At 44.8% G+C, this 25,869-nt stretch overlaps 1 protein-coding gene and 1 pseudogene across 1 annotated transcript in view; both read right to left on the bottom strand.

The window, feature by feature from the left end:
* The window catches only part of LOC124550796 (neprilysin-1-like), a 487,987-nt gene that overhangs the window by 76,675 nt on the left and 385,443 nt on the right, over positions 1–25,869 (bottom strand). The window contains exons 14-16 of the mRNA XM_047125521.1: positions 19,973–20,149; positions 7,052–7,155; positions 4,557–4,621 (exon numbers count right to left, since the gene is read on the bottom strand). Of these exons, the coding sequence (XP_046981477.1) occupies positions 4,557–4,621; positions 7,052–7,155; positions 19,973–20,149 (346 nt within the window). The remainder of the gene's footprint in view (positions 1–4,556; positions 4,622–7,051; positions 7,156–19,972; positions 20,150–25,869) is intronic.
* On the bottom strand, positions 24,487–24,604 carry LOC124551442 (annotated as a pseudogene).

Below are 25,869 nucleotides of genomic sequence, written 5' to 3'. Positions count from 1 at the left end.
TGAACCTACGACGACCGACATCTGTTTTGAGGGGAGGCCGCCCACCTACACGGCATCTTGACGTCGTTTAACCACATGTTGAAGTCGCCATCACAACTCAGATTATTCGCGCGCCTTCCCCGTTCTACACGCGGACAGCGCTCTCACTGGTACTACGGTACACGCACCATGGGTGTCTCTGACTAGCAGTCATTCCTTGCCAGGTGACGCCGCTATCGCCTGGACGGGTCTATATCGATAGTAGGTCGGTGCTTACAATGTTCTGGCTGATCAGTGTATACGAGGTGTGGCTAGAAAAAACCCGGACTAGTACTGGTGAAACAATAAAACGAATGCAATATGGCTAAAAGTCACGTGGCCTGTCACGTGACTCTCGCTCCGCCTACTGCTCGAGTTTCATCTGCCTCCTGCACTCAGTCTGCCCGTGGCGTCTGTTTTAAGTAGTTGACGTTTTGTCTGTGCGTCGGAAAATGTTGAGTGTACAGAAAGAACAGCGTGTTAACATCAAATTTTGTTTGAAACTAGGAAAATCTGCAAGTGAAACGTTTGTAATGTTACAACAAGTGTACGGCGATGATTGTTTATCGCGAACACAAGTGTTTGAGTGGTTTAAACGATTTAAAGATGGCCGCGAAGACACCAGTGATGAAACTCGCACTGGCAGACCATTGTCAGCAAAAACTGATGCAAACATTGAAAAAATCGGTAAACTTGTTCGACAAGATCGCCGTTTAACAATCAGAGCAGTGTCTGAGTTAACAGGAGTTGACAAGGAAAGTGTTAGGCAGATTCTTCATGAAAGTTTCAACATGAACAAAGTGTGTTCAAATATGGTTCCAAAGTGTCTCACAATTGAACAGAAGGAACGCCGAAGAATGATTTGTTCTGACATCCTGGAAAACATTGAAAGTGATCCCACCTTTTTACAAAATGTTATTACTTCCGATGAATCGTGGTTTTTTACTTACGATCCTGAAACTAAACGCCAATCGATGCATTGGAAAACTCCTGGTTCTCCACGACAAAAAAAAAGCACGAATGTCAAAATCGAAATTCAAGGCAATGATGATTGTTTTTTTTGACATCAAAGGGATTGTGCACATTGATTGGGTACCAGAGGGACAAACAGTGAATCAGCATTACTACATTAGCGTCCTAGCTACCCTACGTGAGCGAGTACGGAGAAAACGGAACGATTTGTGGAGAAAAAAGTCATGGATCCTTCACCAAGACAATGCCCCAGCTCACAGTGCGTTGTCAGTGAAGACGTTTTTGGCAAAACACAACATTCCCATCTTAGATCATCCACCCTACTCACCTGATTTGGCCCCCTGTGACTTTTTTCTTTTCCCTAAAGTCAAGTCAGCTTTGAAAGGAACTAGGTTTGAGACTGTTGAAGCAGTAAAAGAAAAAGCGACGGAAGTAATGTATGGACTTACCGAAAATGATCTGCAGCATTGCTATGAACAGTGGAAAATTCGTATGGAGCGGTGTAGAGACCGAGGAGGAGAGTACATTGAAGGAGATAACATGAAATTGTAAATAATTGTAAATAAATGTTTTTTCCAGCATCAGTCCGGTTTTTTTCTAGCCGCACCTCGTATCATTAATGCAGGGAATACCCAACATTAGTTTATTACAGTAAATCTCAGTATTGCTTACAAACGGGATTTGATTAGTCTACCACAATTTAACATTATATCTGCATGAACGTTTATTTAAGCAGTCAAGTCTCTCAATAAGGAATTGAGTGGGAAAGGGGGAGAATGACGGAGCCTGACCGCTATTACGAGAAATTCACGTTAGTGATTACGAAGAAATAGTGAGGATTAACATGCAGACGCCACTGAAGATACCTAAACCGGGAAACAAACCGCTACAGGTAAGTAAGAACAGCAAAGTAGGATCCGTTCTTCATGCTAGGTAACTCACTGGAGCATTCATCACACGATCTGTAACTTAGTACAGTGTCACGTATAATATTATACTTTTACGCAATACTATAATCAGCCGTTCGCCAAATAGTTTTACAATCAGTAACAAAGCAACAAGAACTTGTCTTGCCATAAATTAACGGTGAAACGTCCCCTTAGAAAAATTAATGAATGACTGTGCTGATATGATATCATATGATATCTGATCAACACTAAACTGACACACAATATTTTTAGCGCAACGCAATCTGACTTTGAATAATCCCTACAAAAGAATGGCCCTGACTGATATCAACCTATACCTTTCACGAATCACTTACCTCACAGAAATCTTCGTTACTCGAACTACTGCAATACAGCGAGCGCCAATACTGCCAGCTAAATAAAATATTCAAACTACTGAAGGCACTAACTACTAATAGACATAGTTAGCAAATGAAAGCTTTTGATGGAGAATAAACAATGTATTTACCGTAATAGCGTTCAAAAGTCAGAATATATATATCAGTTCATGACATCCAATCTTACAAATTTACTCTCTCTGATGGACACACGTTCAGATCATCCGCTCTAAAAACTCCGCCATCTCACTCCCCACATCCACCACTTCTGGCGGCTCACCTCCAACTGCGCAACGCTACGCGCTGTTCACATCCAACTGCCCAACACTAGAATACCGAATATTACAACAATGCCAACCAGCCACAGACTGCACACAGCACAGCCAGTGATTGTCATACAGAGCGCTACGTGGCGTTACCAATATAAAAACCTAAACAGCCTACTTACAACGGTTACAAAAATACTCACTGGTGTCTGCACATGCATGAGGTCTAACTAACGGTAATTCAAGAAAATCCATGTTCTCATTTTTGCGTGGAAAATGGTTATGGATAAATAAAAAAACTTAAAAACGATGTTTGGTTAGTTAGCTAGTCAGATGATTTGTTGGATAATTAAAAGTTGTGTGGCCTCATGACCACGAAACAAACAATACTTATCTGAATCTGCAGAAAAAATTAATATTTGGTTCAACATTTGTAAAACTGTTATTCCCCTCTCTCAAACCCCACCCTATGGGGAGAGAGGGACAGTTCTAGTTTTAGAGAATCAAAATTTACGTAGTAAATAAGTATTTTTTATTTATCCGTAATCATTTTCCACGCAAAAATGAGAACATGGATTTTCTTGGATTACAGCGCCATCTACCAAGAATCAAAACTAATGTTTAAGACAAAATATACGTAGTTTTTTATGTAGAATCTGATTCTGCAATAAAACATGGGGGTCCCCATTTGAAATTTTAAAATTGCCTCCAGCCCCACTCCAGGGAGCTGGGGTGGCGGGCTAATTTTAGCACCAACAGATGTCCCCCTCGAAAATAATCAACTTTGGTTTCTACGCACTTTTTAGTGTGAAGCTTATTTTTCAAGTTATTCTGGCTTGTCAACTTAAAATTTACACCCTGTATAATAGAACAAGCAAGCGCTCGTGCTTTCAAGTTTCGGGGTTTCTAACAGACGTTAGTCTAAATCTTTGTCCTCTAGGAACACACGCTTACCCATCAACGGCAGGAACACAATCTCTCTCGCGAATTCAGCCTCTCTACCTTGTTCAAAGCAGAATCACAACTTTGTGGGGACGGAAAGTGGCACTCGCATTTCTAGCCAACGAGGCCGCGCAAAATTGCTGTGTCAACTATTATAGTAAGCAGGGGGACCTCTTTGCGCCACCATTCGTGCAGGCGAGGCAAGGTTTCAAAGGTTGGTACTGCTGCTTGTGAGAATAAGTAAAGGGGCTTCCGTGGTCCACATAAGGCATTCAAACGAAGAAGCCATGCTCTCAAGCTAAACTAGCTCTCTTTGCGTCGCCAAACACGCAGGAGAGCCAAGGTTTCAAAGGTTGGTACTGCTACTTGTGACAATAAGTAAAGGGGCTTATTCGGCCACGACAAGGCTATTCAAATGAACGATTCATGCTTTCAAGCTAAACGAGTTTTCTTTGCGACACCAAACATACAAGAGAGGCAAGGTTTCAAAGGCTAGTACGGATACTTGTGAGAATAAGTAAAGGGGCTTCTTTGGTCCAGACAAGGTATTCAAACGAACGAGTCACGCTTTCAAGCTAGACAGTCTAGGCAGGAAAAAGGACTCCATTATGGCTACTTGAGAGGAGAGACTGCAGTTTTTAAGAAAATAAAACAGAGATTCCTTGCCTCGTCCTCAGTAACAGTATGTTTGTAAGTGTAGAAAATTAAAAACCAACTGGGCATGACAGTGACCGACCAAAAATGGGGGATTAAATATTATAAAAAATATGAAAGGAGAGCAAAAAACGAGCGTCTTTCAACATTTCAGAACAGCAGTTTCGACTTATAATTCATCATCAGCGACCTCAAAATACTTTGTGCCCGTAGGCCTACTTGAATCCGCAAAATTTCTAATTTTTGATCCGCTAAATTGGATCCGCCGTTTTCAATTTTGTAGTTCTGACATCCGGTTCTTAGTCAGCGACCCAAAGAATCTATGAAGAACACTGTTGCAGGATTTCATATTCATTTTTCTGTTATGTTCAGGTTTTACTTAATTGGCATGATAAAGAGTTCTTGTGTTTATTACTTACTGATAGCGTTGGACTGGAATGTGTGGTACGCGTTGACAGTTGTAGGATCGCTGGCCCAGTCCGCACTGAAAAACGTAATTACCGTTCATTAGGCAACGTTTTCTCCTGTGCACACGTCATAAAATATTGCCTGATATTGTAATTGAAAAAACAGAGACAAAGTAGATGAAAGCATTCTGGGAGTGCTTTGAGTGGTAATCACAAAACTGGGTTAAAGAGGTGAAGAAAATTAATTTAACTGCCAATTTTATCTCTCTTTACGTTCGTAAATTGCATTAACTCTGAATTCACAACTGATAATAACCTGTATTCGCTCAAAACCAGGACTAAGTTTGATCCCTAGTAGGAATTCATACCAGTTGTATCAAAAAGTTAAATATATTTAGAAACTGAAGATGTTGGAAAGTAACTCAAATTTTAAATTATAAGAGAAGTAAAATTGTTTAGCCGTTAACGAAACTCAGTTAATTTCTAGTATCATATGTTCCATGGAAAAAGATCTACACTCATGTTCATAAATTAAGGATAATGCTGATACATGATGAAACAAAGCTCTGGTGGGCGGTTTGCGGGTTTGAATCACCTCGGGATATGACCACGCGGTGCATTTGACATGCCACATACGCGGTGGTCTAGCGGTTCTAGGCGCTCAGTCCGGAACCGCGCGACTGCTACGGTCGCATGTTCGAATCCTGCATAGGGCATGGATGTGTGTGATGTCCTTAGGTTAGTTAGGTTTAAGTAGTTCTAAGTTCTAGGGGACTGATGACCACCGATGTTAAGTCCCATAGTGCTCAGAGCCTTATGAACCATTTGAACTTCAGGAGCTCCGACAGGCATTGGGGCAAGAATGGGAGGCTATACCCCAGCAGCTGCTCGAGCACCTTATCCAGAGTATGCCAACCCGTTGTGCGGCCTATGTACGTGTGCATGGTGATCATATCCCATATTGATGTCGGGGTATATGCGCAGGAAACAGGGGCGTTTTGTAGCACATGTGTTTCGGCACGGTTTTCTTAACTTACCTCCAATACCCTTGGACTTACAGAGCTGTGTCGTGTGTGTTCCCTATGTGCCTGTTCTATTAGCGCCTGTTTTGTGTAGCGCCATGTTGTGTGGCACCACATTCTGCAATTATCCTTAGTTTATGAGCATGAGTGTATTATGTTTCAAGGTTACACATGGTGCAGGACCGACGAAGTATACTTTACATAATTAGCTTTAAAAATATACAGATTTTACCAACCATAGCAATGTGTGACTGAAGAACTAACGATGTATTCCAGCATAAATATTTTATACAGCACTTACATGCACTGATGAACCAAAACATTATGACCACCTGTTTAATAGCTAGTCTGTCCGTCTTTGAAACGAAATACATCACCGATTCTGCGTATCAGGTATCCGACAGTTTCTTGGTGGGTTTGTTGAGGTATGTAGCATGAGATGTCTACGCAAAGGTCATGTGATTCGCATAAAAAAGGCCGCTGTCTGGCGTACTCGCTGATGGCGCACGATAGCGACCCGTATGGGTTTCATAGGATTTACATGGTCGCCGAGACATCAACGTCAGTTCACTAAAATGCTCCTTAAACCACTATATCACAGTTCTGGCTCCGACTGCTGAAAGATGACATCACCATCGGGGAAGACACCAAGCATGGAGAGATTCAGGTTGTCCGCAGCTGTCAGCGTGTCTTTGATTACTACCACAGGTCCCACGCATGAGCAGAAGAATGTCTCCCATAGCATAATACTGCCTCCAGCAGCCTACGTCCGTGGCGCGCTGCACGTTTTGAGCCGCCATTCACCTCCATCACAGTACTTGTGGAGACGACCTGCGACCTAGTGTAGCAAAAGTGTGAAGTGCCGACTCGTTTCCATTGACAGACAGTCGAATTCCAATGGTCCCGCCGCCACTACAATCGTAACTGACGATATCGTTGGGCCAACATATGAACACACAGGGATGGTCTGCTGCGGAGATCCATGTTCAACAACGTGTGATGAACGGTGTGCTGCGAAACACTTGTGCGTGCACCAGCATTGTGCTCTTTCGGCCGAGATGCTAAGATCACCCACCATCTGTGCTACTTAACAGAGCAGTTAAGCCTGCGAACCCCACTTTCTATGTAGAGGCGTGGACTTTCCACCATTTAGCGCATAGTCGTAGTTTCGCTGTCCTTCTACCTCTCTCCGTAGATGCTCATGACAGCAGCAAGTCATACGAGGGCATTACACGCGCCAGTTGCTGAAGCCCTTGCAGCGCACCAGTTACAGTACAGGTGGTTTCCCACGGATGAGACGGCGGCTGGTGGGTCCTGAATGGACCATTAAGGTCATAATGCGGTCTTTGCTTGCTTACCTACACAGCGTGGACCTTGTAAATCGAAATATGATTTTTTTGTTACCTCCAATAGGTATGTTCATCGTAGGTATGTGTTATTATTGTAAAAAATATTTTGATCCCATCACATGAAAATTTATCTTACCTGACGTTATTGTTTGTGGTTCGTAAAGTCGACAGCATGGAGTAGACTTGCAACCGCAGGATTCCCAGCATATTCTCCAGATGTTCCCCCACCTGGATCTCCAGCTGTGGGAAGCAAATATTACGAAAGTATCCATTATAAAGACAACTATCGAAAGTCATACATTAAAAATCCTATCACAAAGCACTTAATTAACAAACTGAATTCATACAATTCAGGAATGAGGATATAGTGGATTGTCGCAGAGGGTTTCAGTAAACAGAAACTCAAAGAAATTTGCTTACATCACTCGCGCGATTGGAAAACACATCAATTTATTCATGAGTTTTAACCTGGCTCAATAGATAACACACTGTAAAGATTTGGAGGATATGTTTAAATAATGTGTTCCATAAGATCACCAGGTTTCTTTAGAGCACACAGTCAAAAATCAGTACATAACTTGCTTACGTGCTGGCAGGATGATTGAGACGAACTAACTTCGCCTGCTTTCCCAGTACAAATAAGCAGTAGCTACGCCAAGAAAGTGGGACTCTTCATGAACACCCAACGTTAGGAGATGTTCTGTGCTGATGAAACAACGACACACTAGTGGTCAAACAGGGAAGACGGGCAGGGACCAGCGTAACATGAAACAATGAAAGGTGACAAATCTCAGTGAAAATCCTCATACACACCAAAAATGTGGCATTTATGTAGGGAAGATATACTGTCACCCTCAACAGGGAAATTGTTCGAAGACAACAGTTTGTTGGCCGCCTTGTAACATGAGATAATCCCTAAACAGTCCGCCCCGGTAGCTGAGTGGTCAGCGTGACAGAATGTCATGCCAAGGAACCCGGATTCGATTCCCGGCTGGGTCGGAGATTTTCTCCGCTCAGAGACTGGGTGTTGTGTTGGTGTCCTAATCATCATCATCTCATCCTCATCGACACGCAAGTCACCGAAGTGGCGTCAACTCAAATGACTTGCACCAGGCGAACGGTCTACCCGACGGGAGGTCCTAGCCATACGACATTGCATCCCTAAACAGGAAACCTGTCTCTTGCTTTCCAAATCGTTAGTGAAACTAACAAATGTACCTGCCACATACGGCTGTAATCACCGCTTACAGCTGTTGACAGATAATAGACTGAAAATAATGTTAGTGTCTCGATGTTTGTTAGAAACTGAACGACCCGTAACGAACAAAGGCATACTCTCCTCCGTAGCAGATATCTCATGCCTTTGAGGTGGCACTCATATGGGAGGTACATGGTTCGAATCCTGATGAGAAATTATCGTCATCAGTATTTGGCTGCCAAGGTCGTGGAGATATGGTGGTGTGAAGTTTGGACCAGCGATCTGGCTAAATTCCAGATCTCTACACAGCGTATCGTGCATTGAGTGTTAGTGATGCGTCGTTTGTCGAATTCGGTCGACAGTCTTTAGTTATATACCGAAGGGATTGTGTGTGTACTGTTAGAGAGAGAGAGAGAGAGAGAGAGAGAGAGAGAGAGAGAGGATGAGGCAGAGAGAGAAAGAGAGAGAGTGAAAGAGAAAGAGAGAGAGGGAGAAAGAGAGAGAACGTTTACATCGACATGGACGCTCTGCAAATCACAGTTAAGTGCCTGGCAGAGGGTTCATCTAAGCACTTTCACAATAATTCTCTATTACTCCACTCTCGAACAGCGCGCGGAAAAAATGAACGCCTATATCTCTCCATGTGAGCTGTACGACAGTTGTGGGCACTACTCATTGAGGTTTGAATACTTTTTCTCGAACCCCAACGTGCTATGGCACGAAAAAACATATATTTGCTAAACTCAGCTTAATTAAGTGGCCCAGAGATGTGGGTGGTCTCAGTTAGGAAACTGCTGCGGAAGCAAAGGGAACTTCACAGCAAACATAAACATAGCCAAAGCCTTGCAGACAAATAAAAATTACGCGAAGCGAAATGTAGTGTGAGGAGGGCTATGCGAGAAGCGTTCAATGAATTCGAAAGTAAAGTTCTATGTACTGACTTGCAGGAAATCCTAAGAAATATTGGTCTTGTGTCAAAGCGGTAGGTGGATCAAAACAAAATGCCCAGACACTCTGTGACCAAAAATGGTACTGGAACAGAGGATGACGGACTAAAGGCCGAAATACTAAATGTCTTTTTCCAAAGCTGTTTCACAGAGGAAGAGTGCACTGTAGTTCCTTCTCTAGATTGTCGCACAGATGACAAAATGGTAGATATCGAAATAGACGACAGAGGGATAGAGAAACAATTAAAATCGCTCAAAAAAGGAAAGGCCCCTGGACCTGATGGGATACCAGTTCGATTTTACACAGAGTACGCGAAGGAACTTGCACCCCTTCTTGCAGCGGTGTACCGTAGGTTTCTAGAAGAGCGTAGCGTTCCAAAGGATTGGAAAAGGGCACAGGTCATCCCCGTTTTCAAGAAGGGACGTCGAACAGATGTGCAGAACTATAGACCTATATCTCTAACGTCGATCAGTTGTAGAATTTTGGAACACGTATTATGTTCGAGTATAATGACTTTTCTGGAGACTAGAAATCTACTCTGTAGGAATCAGTATCGGTTTCGAAAAAGACGGTCGTGTGAAACCCAGCTCGCGCTATTCGTGCACGAGACTCAGAGGGCCATAGACACGGGTTCACAGGTAGATGCCGTGTTTCTTGACTTCCGCAAGGCGTTCGATACAGTTCCCCACAGTCGTTTAATGAACAAAGTAAGAGCATATGGACTATCAGACCAATTGTGTGATTGGATTGAAGAGTTCCTAGATAACAGAACGCAGCATGTCATTCTCAATGGAGAGAAGTCTTCCAAAGTAAGAGTGATTTCAGGTGTGCCGCAGGGGAGTGTCATAGGACCATTGCTATTCAAAGTATACATAATTGACCTTGTCGATGACATCGGTAGTTCACTGAGGCTTTTTGCAGATGATGCTGTGGTATATCGAGAGGTTGTAACAATGGAAAATTGTACTGAAATGCAGGAGTATATGCAGCGAATTGACGCATGGTGCAGGGAATGGCAATTGAATCTCAATGTAGACAAGTGTAATGTGCTGCGAATACATAGAAAGATAGTTCCCTTATCATTTAGCTACAAAATAGCAGGTCAGCAACTGGAAGCAGTTAATTCCATAAATTTCTGGGAGTACGCATTAGGAGTGATTTAAAATGGAATGATCATATAAAGCTAATATCTCGGCAATGCTTTGGCCGATTAATATGAACAAATTTTACAATTTTTAAGACGACAATTACTTTTAAACTATTATATATTTTTGTGGTGCGTCTAGATAATTTAGTTTCACATATTTTTCTGTCCATGACTGCCAGCTTGCATCTCCGTGTCACTCTTAGTTTTAGTTTTATCAATTTTTCTTTCTTTCTTTTACTGATGCCTTTATGCCAAGGTCGCAGGGTTGGTATGGTTAGGAACGGATTTGGCAAATTTAATGTTAAGGGGTGGCCGGATGCCTTCCTGTCGCCACCCTGTAACCCCTGGGAAGGAATTTGTGTACCTCAGCTGTCTGTGTCATTGAACAGTGTGAACGTTTTGAGATGTCTGTGAGTGGTGTAACTGAAGTGGAACGTGGGGATCAGCTTGGTAATCACCTAGTGGGATGTGGAAAACGGCCTAAAAACCTCATCCAGGCTGGCCACTACAATGGCCCTCGTCGTTAATCCGCCGGGAGGATTCGATCCGGGGCCGGCGCGGCTGCCTAAGTCCAGAAGCAGCACATTAGCACTCTCGGCTACACTGGCGAGTCAATTTTTTTAAACAATTTTTCTCTCGAATATATATTCCCCCAAGCGCGAAAACACGGCCATACGCTTCTCTGACAAGCGCCCGGGTTTTTCCAAGGCCGAGTAGGCGCTAGCCGCTCGCCACGGCCCCGTAGCAACCGCCAGCCACGTGCTATGCGGCGGGAATCTGCCGCTCTAATCTCACTCCACAGCTTGTACGCTCACACCGCTGATTACCCTTACTTTATTATGATGATGATTACTCGCTGTGTGGATCAAAATAATTTAGCATTCGGAGGAGAAAGAAACGCCTGTGTCATGTCTGTAACACTTTCTCCCCTGTTTCTGGATAATACAAAAGTTGCTGCTCTTCTTTGGACTTGGTCGATGTACTCGGTTAATCCCATCCGGTAAGGATCTCGCACCGCGCTGCAGTAATCCCAAAGACGAAGGAAAAACGTACTGTAGGTGGTCTCTCTAGTAATTCTGTTGTATCTTCTAAGAATTCTGCTAATAAATCACAACCTTTTCATCGCCTTCCCCACATTTTCTATGTGTTCTCTCTACACTCACGCTCGTGAATTAAGGATAATGCTGATACATGGTGAAACAACGCTCTGGCGGGCGGTTTGCGGGTTTAAATCACCTCGGGGTATGAGCATGCGGTGCATTTGACCTGTGATCGTCGCACGGTGGCGCTGGCAGCAGTCCACATACGTAGAGGTGTGTTGGTACATGTCAGGGTACGGTGCAGCGAGTAAGTGTGCAGACTTTTTCAGACGTGCTAATGGTGACTGTGTGTTGAAAACGGCTCAAAGAACAGATATTGATAACGTTATGAGGGGTAGAATACTAGGGCGACTGGAGACTGGTCAAACGCAGCAGGTCGTAGCACGGGCCCTCCGTATGCCACAAAGTGTGGTCTCAAGATTATGGCAACGATTCCAGCAGACAGGAAACGTGTCCAGGCGCTACAGTACGGGACGTCCACAGCGTACAACACCAAAAGAAGACCGATATCACATCATCAGTGCCCGCAGACGGCCACGGAGTACTGCAGGTAGCCTTGCTCGGGACCTTACCGCAGCCACTGGAACATTTGTCTAAAGACACACAGTCTACAGATGACTGAACACACATGGTTTATTCGCCCGGGGACCTGTAACGTGCATTCCACTGACCCCAGGTCACAGAAGAGGCCGTAAAGCCTGGTGTCGAGAACATAGTACATGGTCAATGGAACAGTGGATTCGGATATTCATCTGGCGTGAACCAGGAACCAGATACCAACCCCTTAATGTCCTTGAAAGGGACCTGTATGGAGGTCGTGGTTTGATGGTGTGGGGTGGGATTATGATTGGTGCACGTACACCCCTGGATGTCTTTGACAGGGGAACTGTAACAGATCAGGTGTATCGGGACGTCATTTTGCACCAGTACGTCCGTCTATTCAGGGGCGCAGTGGGTCGCACCTTCCTCCTGATGGATGATAACGCACGGGTCAAACGACCTGCCATCGTGGGGGAGTACCTTGAAACGATATCAGGCGAATGGAGTGGCCTGCCTGTTCTCCAGACCTAAACCCTATCGAGCACGACTGTGATGCTCTCGGTCGACGTATCGCTGCACGTCTTCACACCCCGAGGACACTTCAGGAGCTCCGACAGGCTGTGGTGCAAGAATGGGAGGCTATACCCCAGCAGCTGCTCGAACACCTCATCCAGTGTATGCCAACCCGTTGTGCGGCCTGTTTTCATGGTGATCATATCCCATATTGATGTCGGGGTACATGCGCAGGAAACAGTGGCCTTTTGTAGCACATGTGTCTCTGGACTGTTTTCGCTACTTATCACCAATACCGAGGACTTACAGATCTGTGTCGTGTGTGTTCCCTATGTGCCTATGCTATTAGTATCAGTTTTGTGTAATGCCACGTTGTGTGGCACCACATTCTGCAATTATCCTTAATTTATGAGTGTAATTTAAGTTGTTTATAATTGTTATTCTTAGTAAGTTTAATTTACCGCTTTTAAATTTGATTGATTTATAGTATCCTCTACAATAACCTAAGACTGCTGGTCAGACAGTCTCCAAAATCGTTTATATAGATAAGGAACAGCAGAGGACCTGTAGGACTACTTTTGTGTTGTGTTAATTAGTAAGAACTATGACCTCGCTGACAGGAAATCACGAATTTCGTCGCATAACTGAAACGATATACTATAAACACCGAATCTGATCAGAAGCCGCTTGTGAGGTACAGCGTCAAAATCCTTCTAGAAATCAATAAATACGGAATCAGTTTGAAATCTCTAGTCAAGAACTATGTTTCCTAAATCCGTGTTGACTGTGTGTCACTGGACCTTTGTCTTCGAAGTAAATCATAATGCTCGAACACAATGTATGTTCCAAAATCCTGCTGCATATAGATGTTAGTGATATGGGTTTGTATTCTAGTGTGATCTTATCTAGCTTTTTAGCGATTTATTTTAACGACATTCATCTTAAATGCACATTCCATTAGAACTACTTACAGCCTTGGGAAAGCCAGCCATACAAAACGCTACCATCTTGTGAGCAAGATGTATGAGACAGGCGAAATACCCCCAGACTTCAAGAGGAATATAATAATTCAAATCCCAAAGAAAGCAGGTGTTGACATATGTGAACTATCAATTTAATAAGCCACGGGTGCAAAATACTAACACGAATTCTTTACAGACGAATGCAAAAACTGGTATAGGCCGACTTCGGGGAAAATCAGTTTGGATTCCGCAGAAATGTTGGAACACGTGAGGCAATACTGAAACTATTATTTGTCTTAGAAAATAGATTAAGGAAAGGCAATCCTACGTTTCTAGTATTTGTAGACTTAGAGAAAGCTTTTGACACTGTTCACTGGAATACTCTCTTTCAAATTCTGAAGGTGGAAGGGATAAAATACTGGGAGAGAAAGTCTATTTACAATTTGTACAGAAAGCAGATGGCAGTTATAAGAGTGGAGGGGCATGAAAGGGAAACAGTGGTTGGGAAGGGAGTGAGACAGGGATGTAGCCTATCCCCGATGTTATTCAACCTGTATATTGAGCAAGCAGTAAAGGAAACGAAAGAAAACTTCGGAGTAGGAATTAAAATCCATGCAGAAGGAATAAATACTTTGAGGTTCGCCGATGACATTATAATTCTGTCAGAGACAGCAAAGGACCTGGAAGAGCAGCTGAACGGAATGGACAGTACCTTGAAAGGAGGATATAAGATGAACACGAACAAAAGAAAAACGAGGATAATGGAATGTAGTAGAATTAAATCGGGTGATGCTGAGGGAATTAGATTGGGAAATGAGGCGCTTGAAGTAGTAAATGAGTTTTGCTATTTGGGGAGCAAAATAACTGATGATGGTCGAAGTGGAGAGGATATAAAATGTAGACTGGCAATGGCAAGGAAAGCGTTTCTGAAGAAGAGAAATTTGTTAACATCGAGTATAGATTTAAGTGTCAGGAAGTCGTTTCTGAAAGTATTTGTATGGAGTGTAGCCATGTATGGAAGTGAAACGTGGACGATAAATAGTTTGGACAAGAAGAGAATAGAAGCTTTCAAAATGTGGTGCTACAGAAGAATGCTGAAGATTAGATGGGTAGATCACATAACTAATGAGGAGGTATGGAATATAATTTGAGAGAAGAGAAATTTGTCTCACAACCTGACTAAAAGAAGGGATCAGTTGGTAGGGTATATTCTGAGGTATCAAGGGATCACCAATTTAATATTGGAGGGCAGCGTGGAGGGTAAAAATCATAGAGGGAGACCAAGAGATGAATACACTATGCAGATTCAGAAGGATGTAGGTTGCAGTAGGTACCGGGAAATGAAGAAGCTTGCACAGGGTAGAGTAGCATGGAGAGCTGCATCAAACCAGTATCGGGACTGAAGACCACAACAACAACAACAACATCTTAAATGGAATTTAGACGCGCCAGGGTAGCCAAGAGCGCTAATGCGCTGTTTCCTGGACTCGGGTTGGCGCGTCGGCCTCGGATCGAATTCTCCCAGCGGTTTACGACGAGCTCTGGGATGCCGGGCAGCCTGAATGTGATTTTTGGGCGGTTTTCCACATCCCGCTAGGTGAATACAGGTTGGTCCCTACGTTCTTTCCCAGTTACATGACTCACAGACATTTGCAGACGTTCCCACTGCTTCATGGCTTAAACTAGACGCAAACAGCTTGGGTAGACCACTTACGTGCTGGGGGGTTCGCGTTGGCGGCAGGAAGGGTATGCGGCCACCCTCTGTACCTAACACTGCCAAATCCGTCATAACACGGCCGACCCCGCGTTGGGGCGAGCAAGGCTCAGAGAAAGAAAGAAATCTTAAATATTACATACAAGGCCGCCGATGACCACGACACTGGACGCCATAAGCATCCAACAACATCAACAACAACAGTAGCAATAATAATAATAATAATAATGATAATTACAGCATCTGACTGCCGGATGGGAGGGATAACGACGGCGGGCTCCTTGATGCTTGAAAGGTGGGTACACTGCCACAGCGCCAGAGATTGCGCCAAAGAGTATTATTCAGCCGCCTCCACTGGCAGTGCTTGTCGAGAAAAGTTCTTGTCGAGAAGTCGTAGTGGAGAGTGCTTGTTCCATGTTTTACGCAGTTGTTTGATGGGATAGACAGCAGATGTTGTTCTAATGGAGATATTGTAATGATTAGAGTGCTTTTCATCAATATATATGAAGGTAACAAAACTCGCTTTATTTTTCATTGTTTTAATGTCGCAAATAATGCGTCATTACAGGTTCAGTCAACAAAGCATCTGGCTTGTGTTCTTGTATTAGAGTGTAATTCTGGTTTTCTTGCGCAATTATAGTATTTCTAACTTTTTTATCACTTCAGTATAAATGGTATTTGAAGTTTCTTGTCTTATTGAAGAGGAACCGTGCCAGATGTGTACGTTGAGTCATACGTCCACACACAGAACAGTTATACTTGTGCTTTGGTTTCGTAGGTTTTATAGTTGCTGGGGACTTAATTAATTAATTGTGTTAACGAAAATTTTCATTTCATTCTTTGTTGTTGTTCTATGCAGTCAGATTGCGTACAAAAAGTAGTCAGGGCCAACCGTTTACGAGACTTCGTAATCGGACAGACGAAACTACTAAAAATTTAAAAAGTATTTGCATTTCATATTTATATAATGAAGCCCCCATGCATGCTGTTCGAGAGGAGGGAGCCACTTCCTTCCTCTGTGCAACGTCCGTCAGCGGCCCACAGACGGTAGGCGCTTGTCCTCGTCGATTCGTGGGTCGACAAGCTGAAGATACCGTCCGCTGCCGACACATACGCTGTCTTGCAGTGTTCTCTTGTCATCAGTCGATGCCAGCACGCTGTATGCATGCCTCATAACGACATGCGACTACGCCCTTTCGTTAGCCCGAGTACCAATGTACCGGATTGGCACATAAGTCCTGTTTCTTTATTTGAAAATTTTGCTTGGATAATAAATGGTTTTGGCAGCGCGTTTTATGTTATTCGATAGAGGCCTATGTGCTCTACAAAAGAGTGTGTTCGATTTTTGCTGCTGTTATACTCGTGGTGGTTTAATTCGGAGCGGGACTCACGACCGAAGACCAGTCAATGAGATTCCAGGGAGAAGAGTATCCGGAGACGCCCTGTCTAGCGACAGGATACCAACCTGGGACTCTGCCACCATACAGCCCCACAATCAGGAGTGATAGTCTGGGGTGTCATTTCAGGACTCATAGCAGGACTCCTGTGGATGTGAGCCGCGGCACACTTACAGAACAGCGGTACGTTGACGCTATCCTACTGCCTGCTTTGTTGCCCTTCATGGCAAGCCAAATTGTGCTTACATTTCAGCAAGATAACGGCCGCCCGCACGCGGCGAGAGTTTCTACTGCTTGCTAAACCCTACCTCGGCACCAAGGTCGCCGGATCCCTCTCCAATTGAGAACCCTTGGAGCATTATGGGCAGGGCTCTTCAGTAAGCTCGCGACTTTGACGATCTAATGGGCCAACTGGACACAGTTTGGTACTCTGTCCCCCAGGGGGACATCCAACAACTGTGTCAGTGAATGCGAAACCGAATAACTGCTTGCGTAAGGGTGGCAGGTGGACCAATGCGTTGTTGCCTAGCTCAATTTGTGAAACTCTATCTCCTGAATGAATAATCAAGTATTTCTGAAGTTGCAATTTGTCTGTGCATGTACATGACATATAGCGAAGTCGTTTCTTTTATTTTTGAGGAAAATCATGACAGGAAGGCCAAGAAAGATATAGTGTAGGGATGTATTCGTCCGCTTCTTTTCTTCGGTCTGTCCATCAAAGGGAATAACGTGTACAAAAGAACAGGTCAGAAGTAACATTCGTGAAACGATATGAAGGATAAGTTTCGTTGATGACACTGAAATTCTCATTGAAAATGAGGAGGAACTGCAGGACCTGTTGTACAGTATGGAATGGTTCAAATGGCTCTGAGCACTATGCGACTTAACATCTGAGGTCATCAGTCCCCTAGAACTTAGAACTACTTGAACCTGACTAACCTAAGGACATCACACACATCCATGCCCGAGGCAGGATTCGAACCTGCGAACGTAGGGCGCGCGCAGTTCCAGACTGAAGTGCCTAGAACGGCTCGGTCATACCGGCCGGCTGTACGGTATGAACTGCCTCATGAGCACGCAATACGGAGTGAGTAATGAGCACGTGATGAAATGAGATTTGCGACAAATTTAACGACGAAACTGCAGCTCACGACGATTACGAAGTGAGGGAATTCTGCTAGCCAGGAAGCAAAATAAAAAGTAGACTAGCGTAGGCACACGGGCTACTTCTGGTCATAACAAGTTTTGTAGTACCAAACATCAACGTGAATTTGAGGGAGAAATTTCTGAGATTGTACGTTTGGAGAGTAGCATTGTACGGTAAAAAAAAAAAAAAAAAAAAAACTGTGGACTGTGGGGCAGAAGAAGAGAATCGAAGAGTCTGAAACGCTGCGCGACAAAAGTAGATTGAAAGCTAGGCGGACTGACGAGAAAACGTGCTTTTCCGAAAAACAGTGGTGCAGAGCAACGTCGCAATTATGTGAACTGCACAGGCTAAAACTGTAGGGAAATACACAGATTGGTATGTATCTAAGAAATGACTGGCGTACACTATGTGATCAAAAGTGTCCGGACTTCCCCAAAAACATACGTTTTTCATATTACGTGCATTGCGCTGCCAACTACTGCCAGATACTCCATAACAGTGACCCCAGTAGTCATTAGACATCGTGAGAGAGCACAATGGGGCGCTCCGCGGAACTCACGGACTTCGAACGTGGTCAGGTGATTGGGTGTCACTTGTGGCATACGTCTGTACGCGAGATTTCCACACTCCTAAACGTCACTAGGTTCACTGTCTCCGATGTGATAGCGAATTGGTTCAAATGGCTCTGAGCACTATGGGACTTAACTGCTATGGTCATCAGTCCCCTAGAACTTAGAACTACTTAAACCTAACTAACCTAAGGACATCACACACATCCATGCCCGAGGCAGGATTCGAACCTGCGAACGTAGCGGTCACGCGGCTCCGGACTGTAGCGCCTAGAACCGCTCGGCCACTCCGGCCGGCTAGCGAATTGGAAACGTGAAGTAACACGTACAGCAGAAAAGCGTACAGGCCGGCCTCGTTTGTTGACTGACAGAGACCTCCGACATTTGAAGAGGGTCGTAATGTGTAATAGGCAGACATCTATGCAGACCATCACATAAGAATTCCAAACTGCATCAGGATCCACTGCAATCACTATGACAGTTACGCGGGAGGTGAGAAAACTAGGATTTTATGGTTCTAATGGCTCGGAGCATTATGGGACTTAACATGTATGCTCATCAGTCCCCTAGAACTTAGAACTACTTAAACCTAACTAACCTAAGGACATCACAGAACACCCAGTCATCACGAGGCAGAGAAAATCCCTGACCCCGCCGGGAATCGAACCCGGGAACCCAGGCGCGGGAAGCGAGAACGCTACCGCACGGCCACGAGCTGCGGACTGGATTTTATGCTCGAGCCACTCCTCATATGCCACACATCACGCCGGTAAATGCCAAACGACGCCTCGCTTGGCGTAAGGAGCATAACATTGGACGATTGAACAGTGGAAAAACGTCGTGTGGAGTGACGAATCACCGTAGACAATGTGGCGATCCGATGTCAGAGCGTGGGTATGGCAAATGCGAGGTGAACGTCATCTGCCACCGTGTGTAGTACAAATGGTTCAAATGGCTATAAGCACTATGGGACTTAACATCTGAGGTCATCAGTCTCGTAGACTTAAACCTAACTAACCTAAGGCCGTCACACACATCCATGCCTGAGGCAGCATTCGAACCTGCGACTGTAGCATCACCGCGGTTCCAGACTGAAGCGCCTAGAACCGCTAGGCCACATCGGCCGGCTGTGTAGTACAACAGGAAAATTGGGAGGCGGTGGTGTTATGGTGTGGTCGTGTTTTTCATAGAGCAGGCTTGCACCCCTTGTTGTTTTTCTGGCACTATCACAGCACAGGCCTAAATTGATATTTTAAGCACCTTTTTGCTTCACACTGTTGAAGAGCAATTCGGGGATAACGATAACATCTCTCAAAATGATCGAGCACCTGTTCGTAATGCACGGCCTGTGGCGGAGTGGTTACACGACAGTAACATCCCTGTAATGTACTGGCCTGCACGGAGGCCTGAGCCGAATGCTATAGAACGCCACTGGGATGTTTTGGAACGCCGACTTCGTGGCAGGCCTCACCGACCGACGTCGATACCTCTCCTCAGTGCAGCTTTCCACAAAGAATGGGCTACCATTCCCCAAGAAACTTCCAGCAGCTGAGTGAACGTATGCCTGCGAGAGTGGAAGCTGTCACGAAGGCTAAGGGTGGACCAACACCATACTGAATTCCAGCATTACCGATGGAGGGCGCCATGAACTTTTAAGTCATTTTCAGCCAGGTGTCCGGATACCTTTGATCACATAGTGTAGCGTGCAGGTGTTATTGTGAGGTTGACACTGGAGAGGAAATCGTTTCTATCCGTAACAAACGAGTCAGAAAAACGATGGCCCAATGATAGGTAGGCGTTAGCATAGTGTGTGCTGACTGACCTCCTGGTAGTATTCCTCAAAGGTGGTCCTGTTGGCCAGCCAGTCGGGGAAGGCGACCAGCCGGCTCATGGCGCGGACCTTCGTGATGGTGGCCTCTTTGGTGGTCTGGTCCAGCCAGTCAGAGAGCGTCACCAGCGTCTCAAACGCCTTCTGGATGTCCTCGATCATTTCCTCCACCTGTCACAGAAGTGTTCAAAATATAGCTGTCGCTATCAGTGACACGAAAATCCAGTGAAAATCGTAACACTCAGTAAGAATTGACAGAGAAATTGCAAACTAAAAGGAAAGTAAAAAAAAAAAAAAGGTTACCAGCTATGAGTGAGTGTTTCCTGGGAGATGGTATACACACAGTGGCCGCAGCTGGCCTCTCCCTAGTGACAAGAAATGCACAGACGATGAAGAGGCTTTAGACCAAAAAGGAAGCTTCACCCGCTTGACATCATATTTTAAGGAGTAAAAAGCACAGATATCGGCCCTAGCAATCGATACCGGGCGAAAAAATTGGTGCTGAGTCTATACCAATAACAAAAGTGTAAACCCGCCTTGCCTCTCTTTGTTTCAACACGCTAATCCCCCAAACAACTAGATCAATTGTTCAAATGGCTCTGAGCACTATGGGACTTAACTTCTGAAACATCTGAGGTCATCAGTCCCCTAGAACTTACAACTACGTAAACGTAACTAACCTAAGGACATGACACACATCCATGCCCGAGGCAGGATTCGAACCTGCGACCGTAGCAGTTGCGCGGTTCCGGACTGAAGCGCCTAGAACCGCTCGGCCACTCCGGCTGGCAACTGGATCAAAGTTCATTGGATTTTCACGTACAGCTTGGGCGTAGCTTGAAGCAAAGTGTATGCTTCATTTTATCAAAATAGTATTCCGGAAATACTGATACCTTCATTTAAACTTTTAATAGTTTGCTCACCTTAGTATGAGAGACGTTTAATAATTAATGCAACACATTTTTTCCCCGAGCAGCTTGGTTTGAAAAATTGCGAAATCTGTTGTTGGGCTTTGTGGAATAGTTGGCTGCCGTTATGTAGACAGGAGTCGACCAATGGTGTAAATGGCCATAAGATGACCCCTACTTCGGGTTGAAACCGGTTCGTGGTATAATAATAATAAATGCGATTAAGATTGATTAATCATACTAATCGCTGCTTCATATCCACAACCATGTTGTCCAAAAATTGTGGAAGATTCCCATTTCAGCCACTATAGTTTTGTGAAGTTCCGATACGTAGCAGGCGCTATACATAGCCCTAAAATTCGCATCTGTTACGAGGTGCGTTCCAAGCAGAGAACTGTCATTGAATTTCCTTTGGCGGAAAATCGTGTCATCGTAGATATTCATAGGCACTTGGAGACTGTGTACGAACACCCGGCAGGGAACAAAAGCACGATGAGACGGTGGGTGAGGCGTCTGTCATGATGGCAACACCGTCGCTCTAATAAGTCCGATCTTCAGCGTGCCGGCCGGCCGCGTACAGCTGTGACTCCTGCAGTGTTGGTACGTGCGGACACTCTCATTCGAGATGGTCGACGGATCGCAGTCAAACACCTCGATGATCAACTTGACGTCTCTGTCGGTAGTGCTAATACACCCGCCCGGTAGTTGGGGTACTCAAAGGTGTGTGCCCGCTAGGTTCTTTGCCGCCTAACAGAAGACCCCGAAGAGCAACGAAGGACCATTCTGCACGGAAATGCTAATCGTGACAATTCTTTGTCGAACATGGATGGGTTCATCACGTCGAACCGGAAACAAATCATGAATTCATACAGTTCAGGGGCGCACCCTTAACCTGTAAAGTCACGGCGGCGGTTTTCTGGGACTCTACATCTACATCTACATGGTTACTCTCCAATTCACACTTAAGTGCCTGGCGGAGGGTTCATCGAACCATTTTCATGCTACTTCTCTACCGTTCCACTCTCGAACGGCGCGTGGGAAAAAGGGGCACCTAAACCTTTCCGTTCGAGCTCTGATTTCTCTTATTTTATTACGATGATCATTTCTCCCTACGTAGGTGGGTGTCAACAAAATATTTTCGCTTTCGGAAGAGAAAGTTGGTGATCGAAATTTCGTGAACAGATTTCGCCGCAAAGAAAACCGCCTTTGTTTCAGTGACTGTCACCCAAACTCGCGTATCACATCAGTGACACTCTCACCCCTATTGCGCGACAACACGAAACGGGTTGCCCTTCTCTTCACTTTTTCGATGTCCTCTGTCAATCGTACCTGGTAAGGATCCCACACCGTGCAGCAATATTCCAGCAGAGGACGGAAAAGTGTAATGTGGGCTGTCTCTTTAGTGCGTTTGTCGCATCTTCTAAGTGTTCTGCCAACAAAGCGCAGTCATTGTTTCGCCTTCCCCACAATATCATCTAAATGGTCTTTCCAATTTGAGTTGCTCGTAATTGTAATTCTTAGGTATTTAGTCACATTTACAGCCCTTAGATTTGTGCGATTTATTGTATACCCAAAATTTATCGGATTTCCTTTAGTACCCATGTGGATGATCTCGCACTTTTCTGTGTTTAGTGCCAATTGTCACTTTTTGCACTATACAGAAATTCTCTCTAGATCATTTTGTGATTGGAACTGATCGTCTGATGATTTTACTAGACGGTAAATTACAGCGTCATCTGCAGACAATCTAAGGGGGCTGCTCAGAGTATCACCTAGATCGTTTATATAAATCAGGAACATTACCTTTCGGACCGCCAGATATCAGTTCTGTTCTACTCGATGTTTTACCGTCTATCACTACGAACTATGACCTCTCTGAGACGAAATGACGAATCCAGTCACACAACTGAGACGATACTCCACATGCACGCAATTTGATTAGTAGTCGCTTGCGAGGAACGGTATCAAAATCCCTCTGGAAATCTAGGAATATGGAATCGATCTCTTCCCGGCAGCACTCATTAATCCATGGGAATAAAGCTGTGTTGCACAAGAACGATATATTCTGAATCCGTGTTGGTTATGTATCAATAAGTCATTTTCTTGAAGGTGATTCATAATGTTCGAGTACAATATATGCTCCAAAATCGTACTGCAAATTGGGGTCAGTGATATGGGTCTGTAATTCAATGGGTTACTCCTATTTCCTCTCTTGTATATTGGTGTGACCTTTCCTACTTTGCAGCCTATAGGAGCAGACATTTCGACATGTGAGCGGTAGTATATGATTGCTAAGAAAGGCGCTATTGTGTCTGCATACTCTGAAAGGAACCTGATTGGTATACCACCTGGACCGGAAGACTTGCCTTTCTTAAGTGATTTGAGTTGTTTGGCAACACCTAAGATATCTACTTTTGTGTCACTCATGCTAACAGGCTATTCTGTTTGATGTCCTTCTTGGTCCAACGATCAAATCTTAAGTGTATTGTGCTACCCTCAGGACTCTGAGGAAATTACTTCAGCGTGTTCGTCGCCACAAGAATGCAAACAAACGCCTCCTTCTTAAATATATCGCAAGGTCTCGCACAAGTCTGCGCATTCGACAGGAGCTTATAAAAAAATCATTGGACTGTTGTGCCTTATCCGCACTACAGCATGGATCTCGCGCCTTCTGAATTCTGTTTGTCTGGGGCTAATCAGAGGTTCATTCCGCGGGAAGACCGGAAGGTTACAGTGGTTAGCACACTGGACTCGCATTCGGGAGGACGACGGTTCAATCCCGTCTCCGGCCATCCTGATTTAGGTTTTCCGTGATTTCCCTAAATCGCTTCAGGCAAATGCCGGGATGGTTCCTTTGAAAGGGCACGGCCGATTTCCTTCCCCATCCTTCCCTCACCCGAGCTTGCGCTCCGTCTCTAATGACCTCGTTGTCGACGGGACGTTAAACACTAATCTCCTCCTCCTCCTCCGGAAGGTTAGTCATGCAACAAGACGTGGGCTCCGACATCGACAAGTAGAGCGGCCGCATTCATGCATACAGCCTTCCCAGTAAGATGACGTAAGGCCGGTGCATTTAACGGAGATGATGCTAAAAGTGAAAAGAGTGGGGAATAATATGATGCATTGGAATCCCGTTTTCCGAAGAATAATGTGATTAGTATTTCAGTACGTCAGTCCTCTTGTGGCACTACTACTAGGACTGTTGATGTTTTTAAAAGTATCGAGGATCCCGTTTATCAGTATTTTAAAAATGATCGCGTTCCGCCCTCGATATATCAACAAAAAGAATCGAAATATGGATCTGTCGACGGAAGAATTTCCGACGCACGTGCCTACAAAAATATCGGCTGCACATGGTAAATACACTTCCAGTTTTACAGCTGTATATTTAAGTATAAGCACTCCGTCATCAGGCCACAAGTGGCCCAACGGGACCACCCGACCGCCGTGTCATCCTCAGTTGAGGATGCGGATAGGAGGGGCGTGTGGTCAGCACACCGCTCTCCCGGTCGTTACGATGGTTTTCGTTGGCCGGAGCCGCTACTATTCGGTCGAGTAGCTCGTCAGTAGGCATCACGAGGCTGAGTGCACCCCGAAAAATGGCGACAGCGCATGGCGGCCTGTATGGTCACCCATCCAAGTGCCGGCCACGCCCGACAGCGCTTAACTTCGGTGATCTCACGGGAACCGGTGTATCCACTGCGGCAAGGCCGTTGCCATATTTAAGTATTGATCCATTATTATATATTCTGTACATCAACAAACTAGCAGCCTGCTTCTCTCCCTTAGAGGAAGAATGGAAAGGAGAACGATGCACATATGTGGAAACTGCAGGTCTCATATTGGATTTGTCAGAGACAGTTCATGTCAGCTTCCCTGTTTTCTTCATTTCTAGAGACGCCAGTGTCCTAGCAGTTGGAGAGTCAAAATTGCGTGGTGAAGCTGAAAGTTGCAGTTTCTGTTGGTAGCGCCAAGTGCCAATTACGTCAGCATTCACCCACGCACGTTCCGCCCACCGCAATGACCAATCGGGTCTTTTAGATTTTTGTTTATCATTTTCAGCAACTGTTTTTATTTTAAGAATGCCGATTTGAAGAAATACCACACCAGTTGCGTTAAAAATTGGTTTTTCATGCAATTTCCTCACATCAGAAACCTTGTTATACCATTCACACTGCCAGCCTTCAGTGCAATCGGACTTCTTCTTCCTGCCACTTATACTTTTTTCACACAGTCAAAGAAAAGGCTGAACGTGATGAAAGCTCAAAAAGTGGTGACATCCCTTCTCACAGTAAAAGTAAAATTACGTTATACTACATACTACCCCCCCCCCCTTCCCCCATTGAACCATGGACCTTGCCGTTGGTGGGGAGGCTTGCGTGCCTCAGCGATACAGATGGCCGTGCCGTAGGTGCAACCACAACGGAGGGGTATCTGTTGAGAAGCCAGACAAACGTGTGGTTCCTGAAGAGGGGCAGCAGACTTTTCAGTAGTTGCAGGGGCAACAGTCTGGATGATTGACTGATCTGGCTTTGTAACACTAACCAAAACGGCCTTGCTGTGCTGGTACTGCGAACGGCTGAAAGCAAGGGAAAACTACGGCCGTAATTTTTCCCGATGGCATGCAGCGTTACTGCATGGTTAAATGATGATGGCGTCCTCTTGGGTAAAATATTCCGGAGGTAAAATAGTCCCCCATTCGGATCTCCGGTCGGGGATTACTCAAGAGGACGTCGTTATCAGGAAAAAGAAAACTCGCGTTCTATGGATCGGAGCGTGGGATGTCAGATCCCTTAATCGGGCAGGTAGGTTAGAAAATTTAAAAAGGGATATGGATAGGTTAAACTTAGATATAGTGGGAATTAGTGAAGTTCGGTGGCAGGACGAACAAGACTTTTGGTCAGGTGATTACAGGGTTATAAATACAAAATCAAATAGGGGTAATGCAGGAGTAGGTTTAATAATGAATAAAAAAATAGGAGT

The sequence above is a fragment of the Schistocerca americana genome, chromosome 9, assembly GCF_021461395.2.
Source record: "Schistocerca americana isolate TAMUIC-IGC-003095 chromosome 9, iqSchAmer2.1, whole genome shotgun sequence".
Lineage (NCBI taxonomy): Eukaryota > Metazoa > Arthropoda > Insecta > Orthoptera > Acrididae > Schistocerca > Schistocerca americana.
The sequence above is the reverse complement of the archived record's forward strand: the minus strand, read 5'-3'. Positions and strand labels throughout refer to the sequence as shown.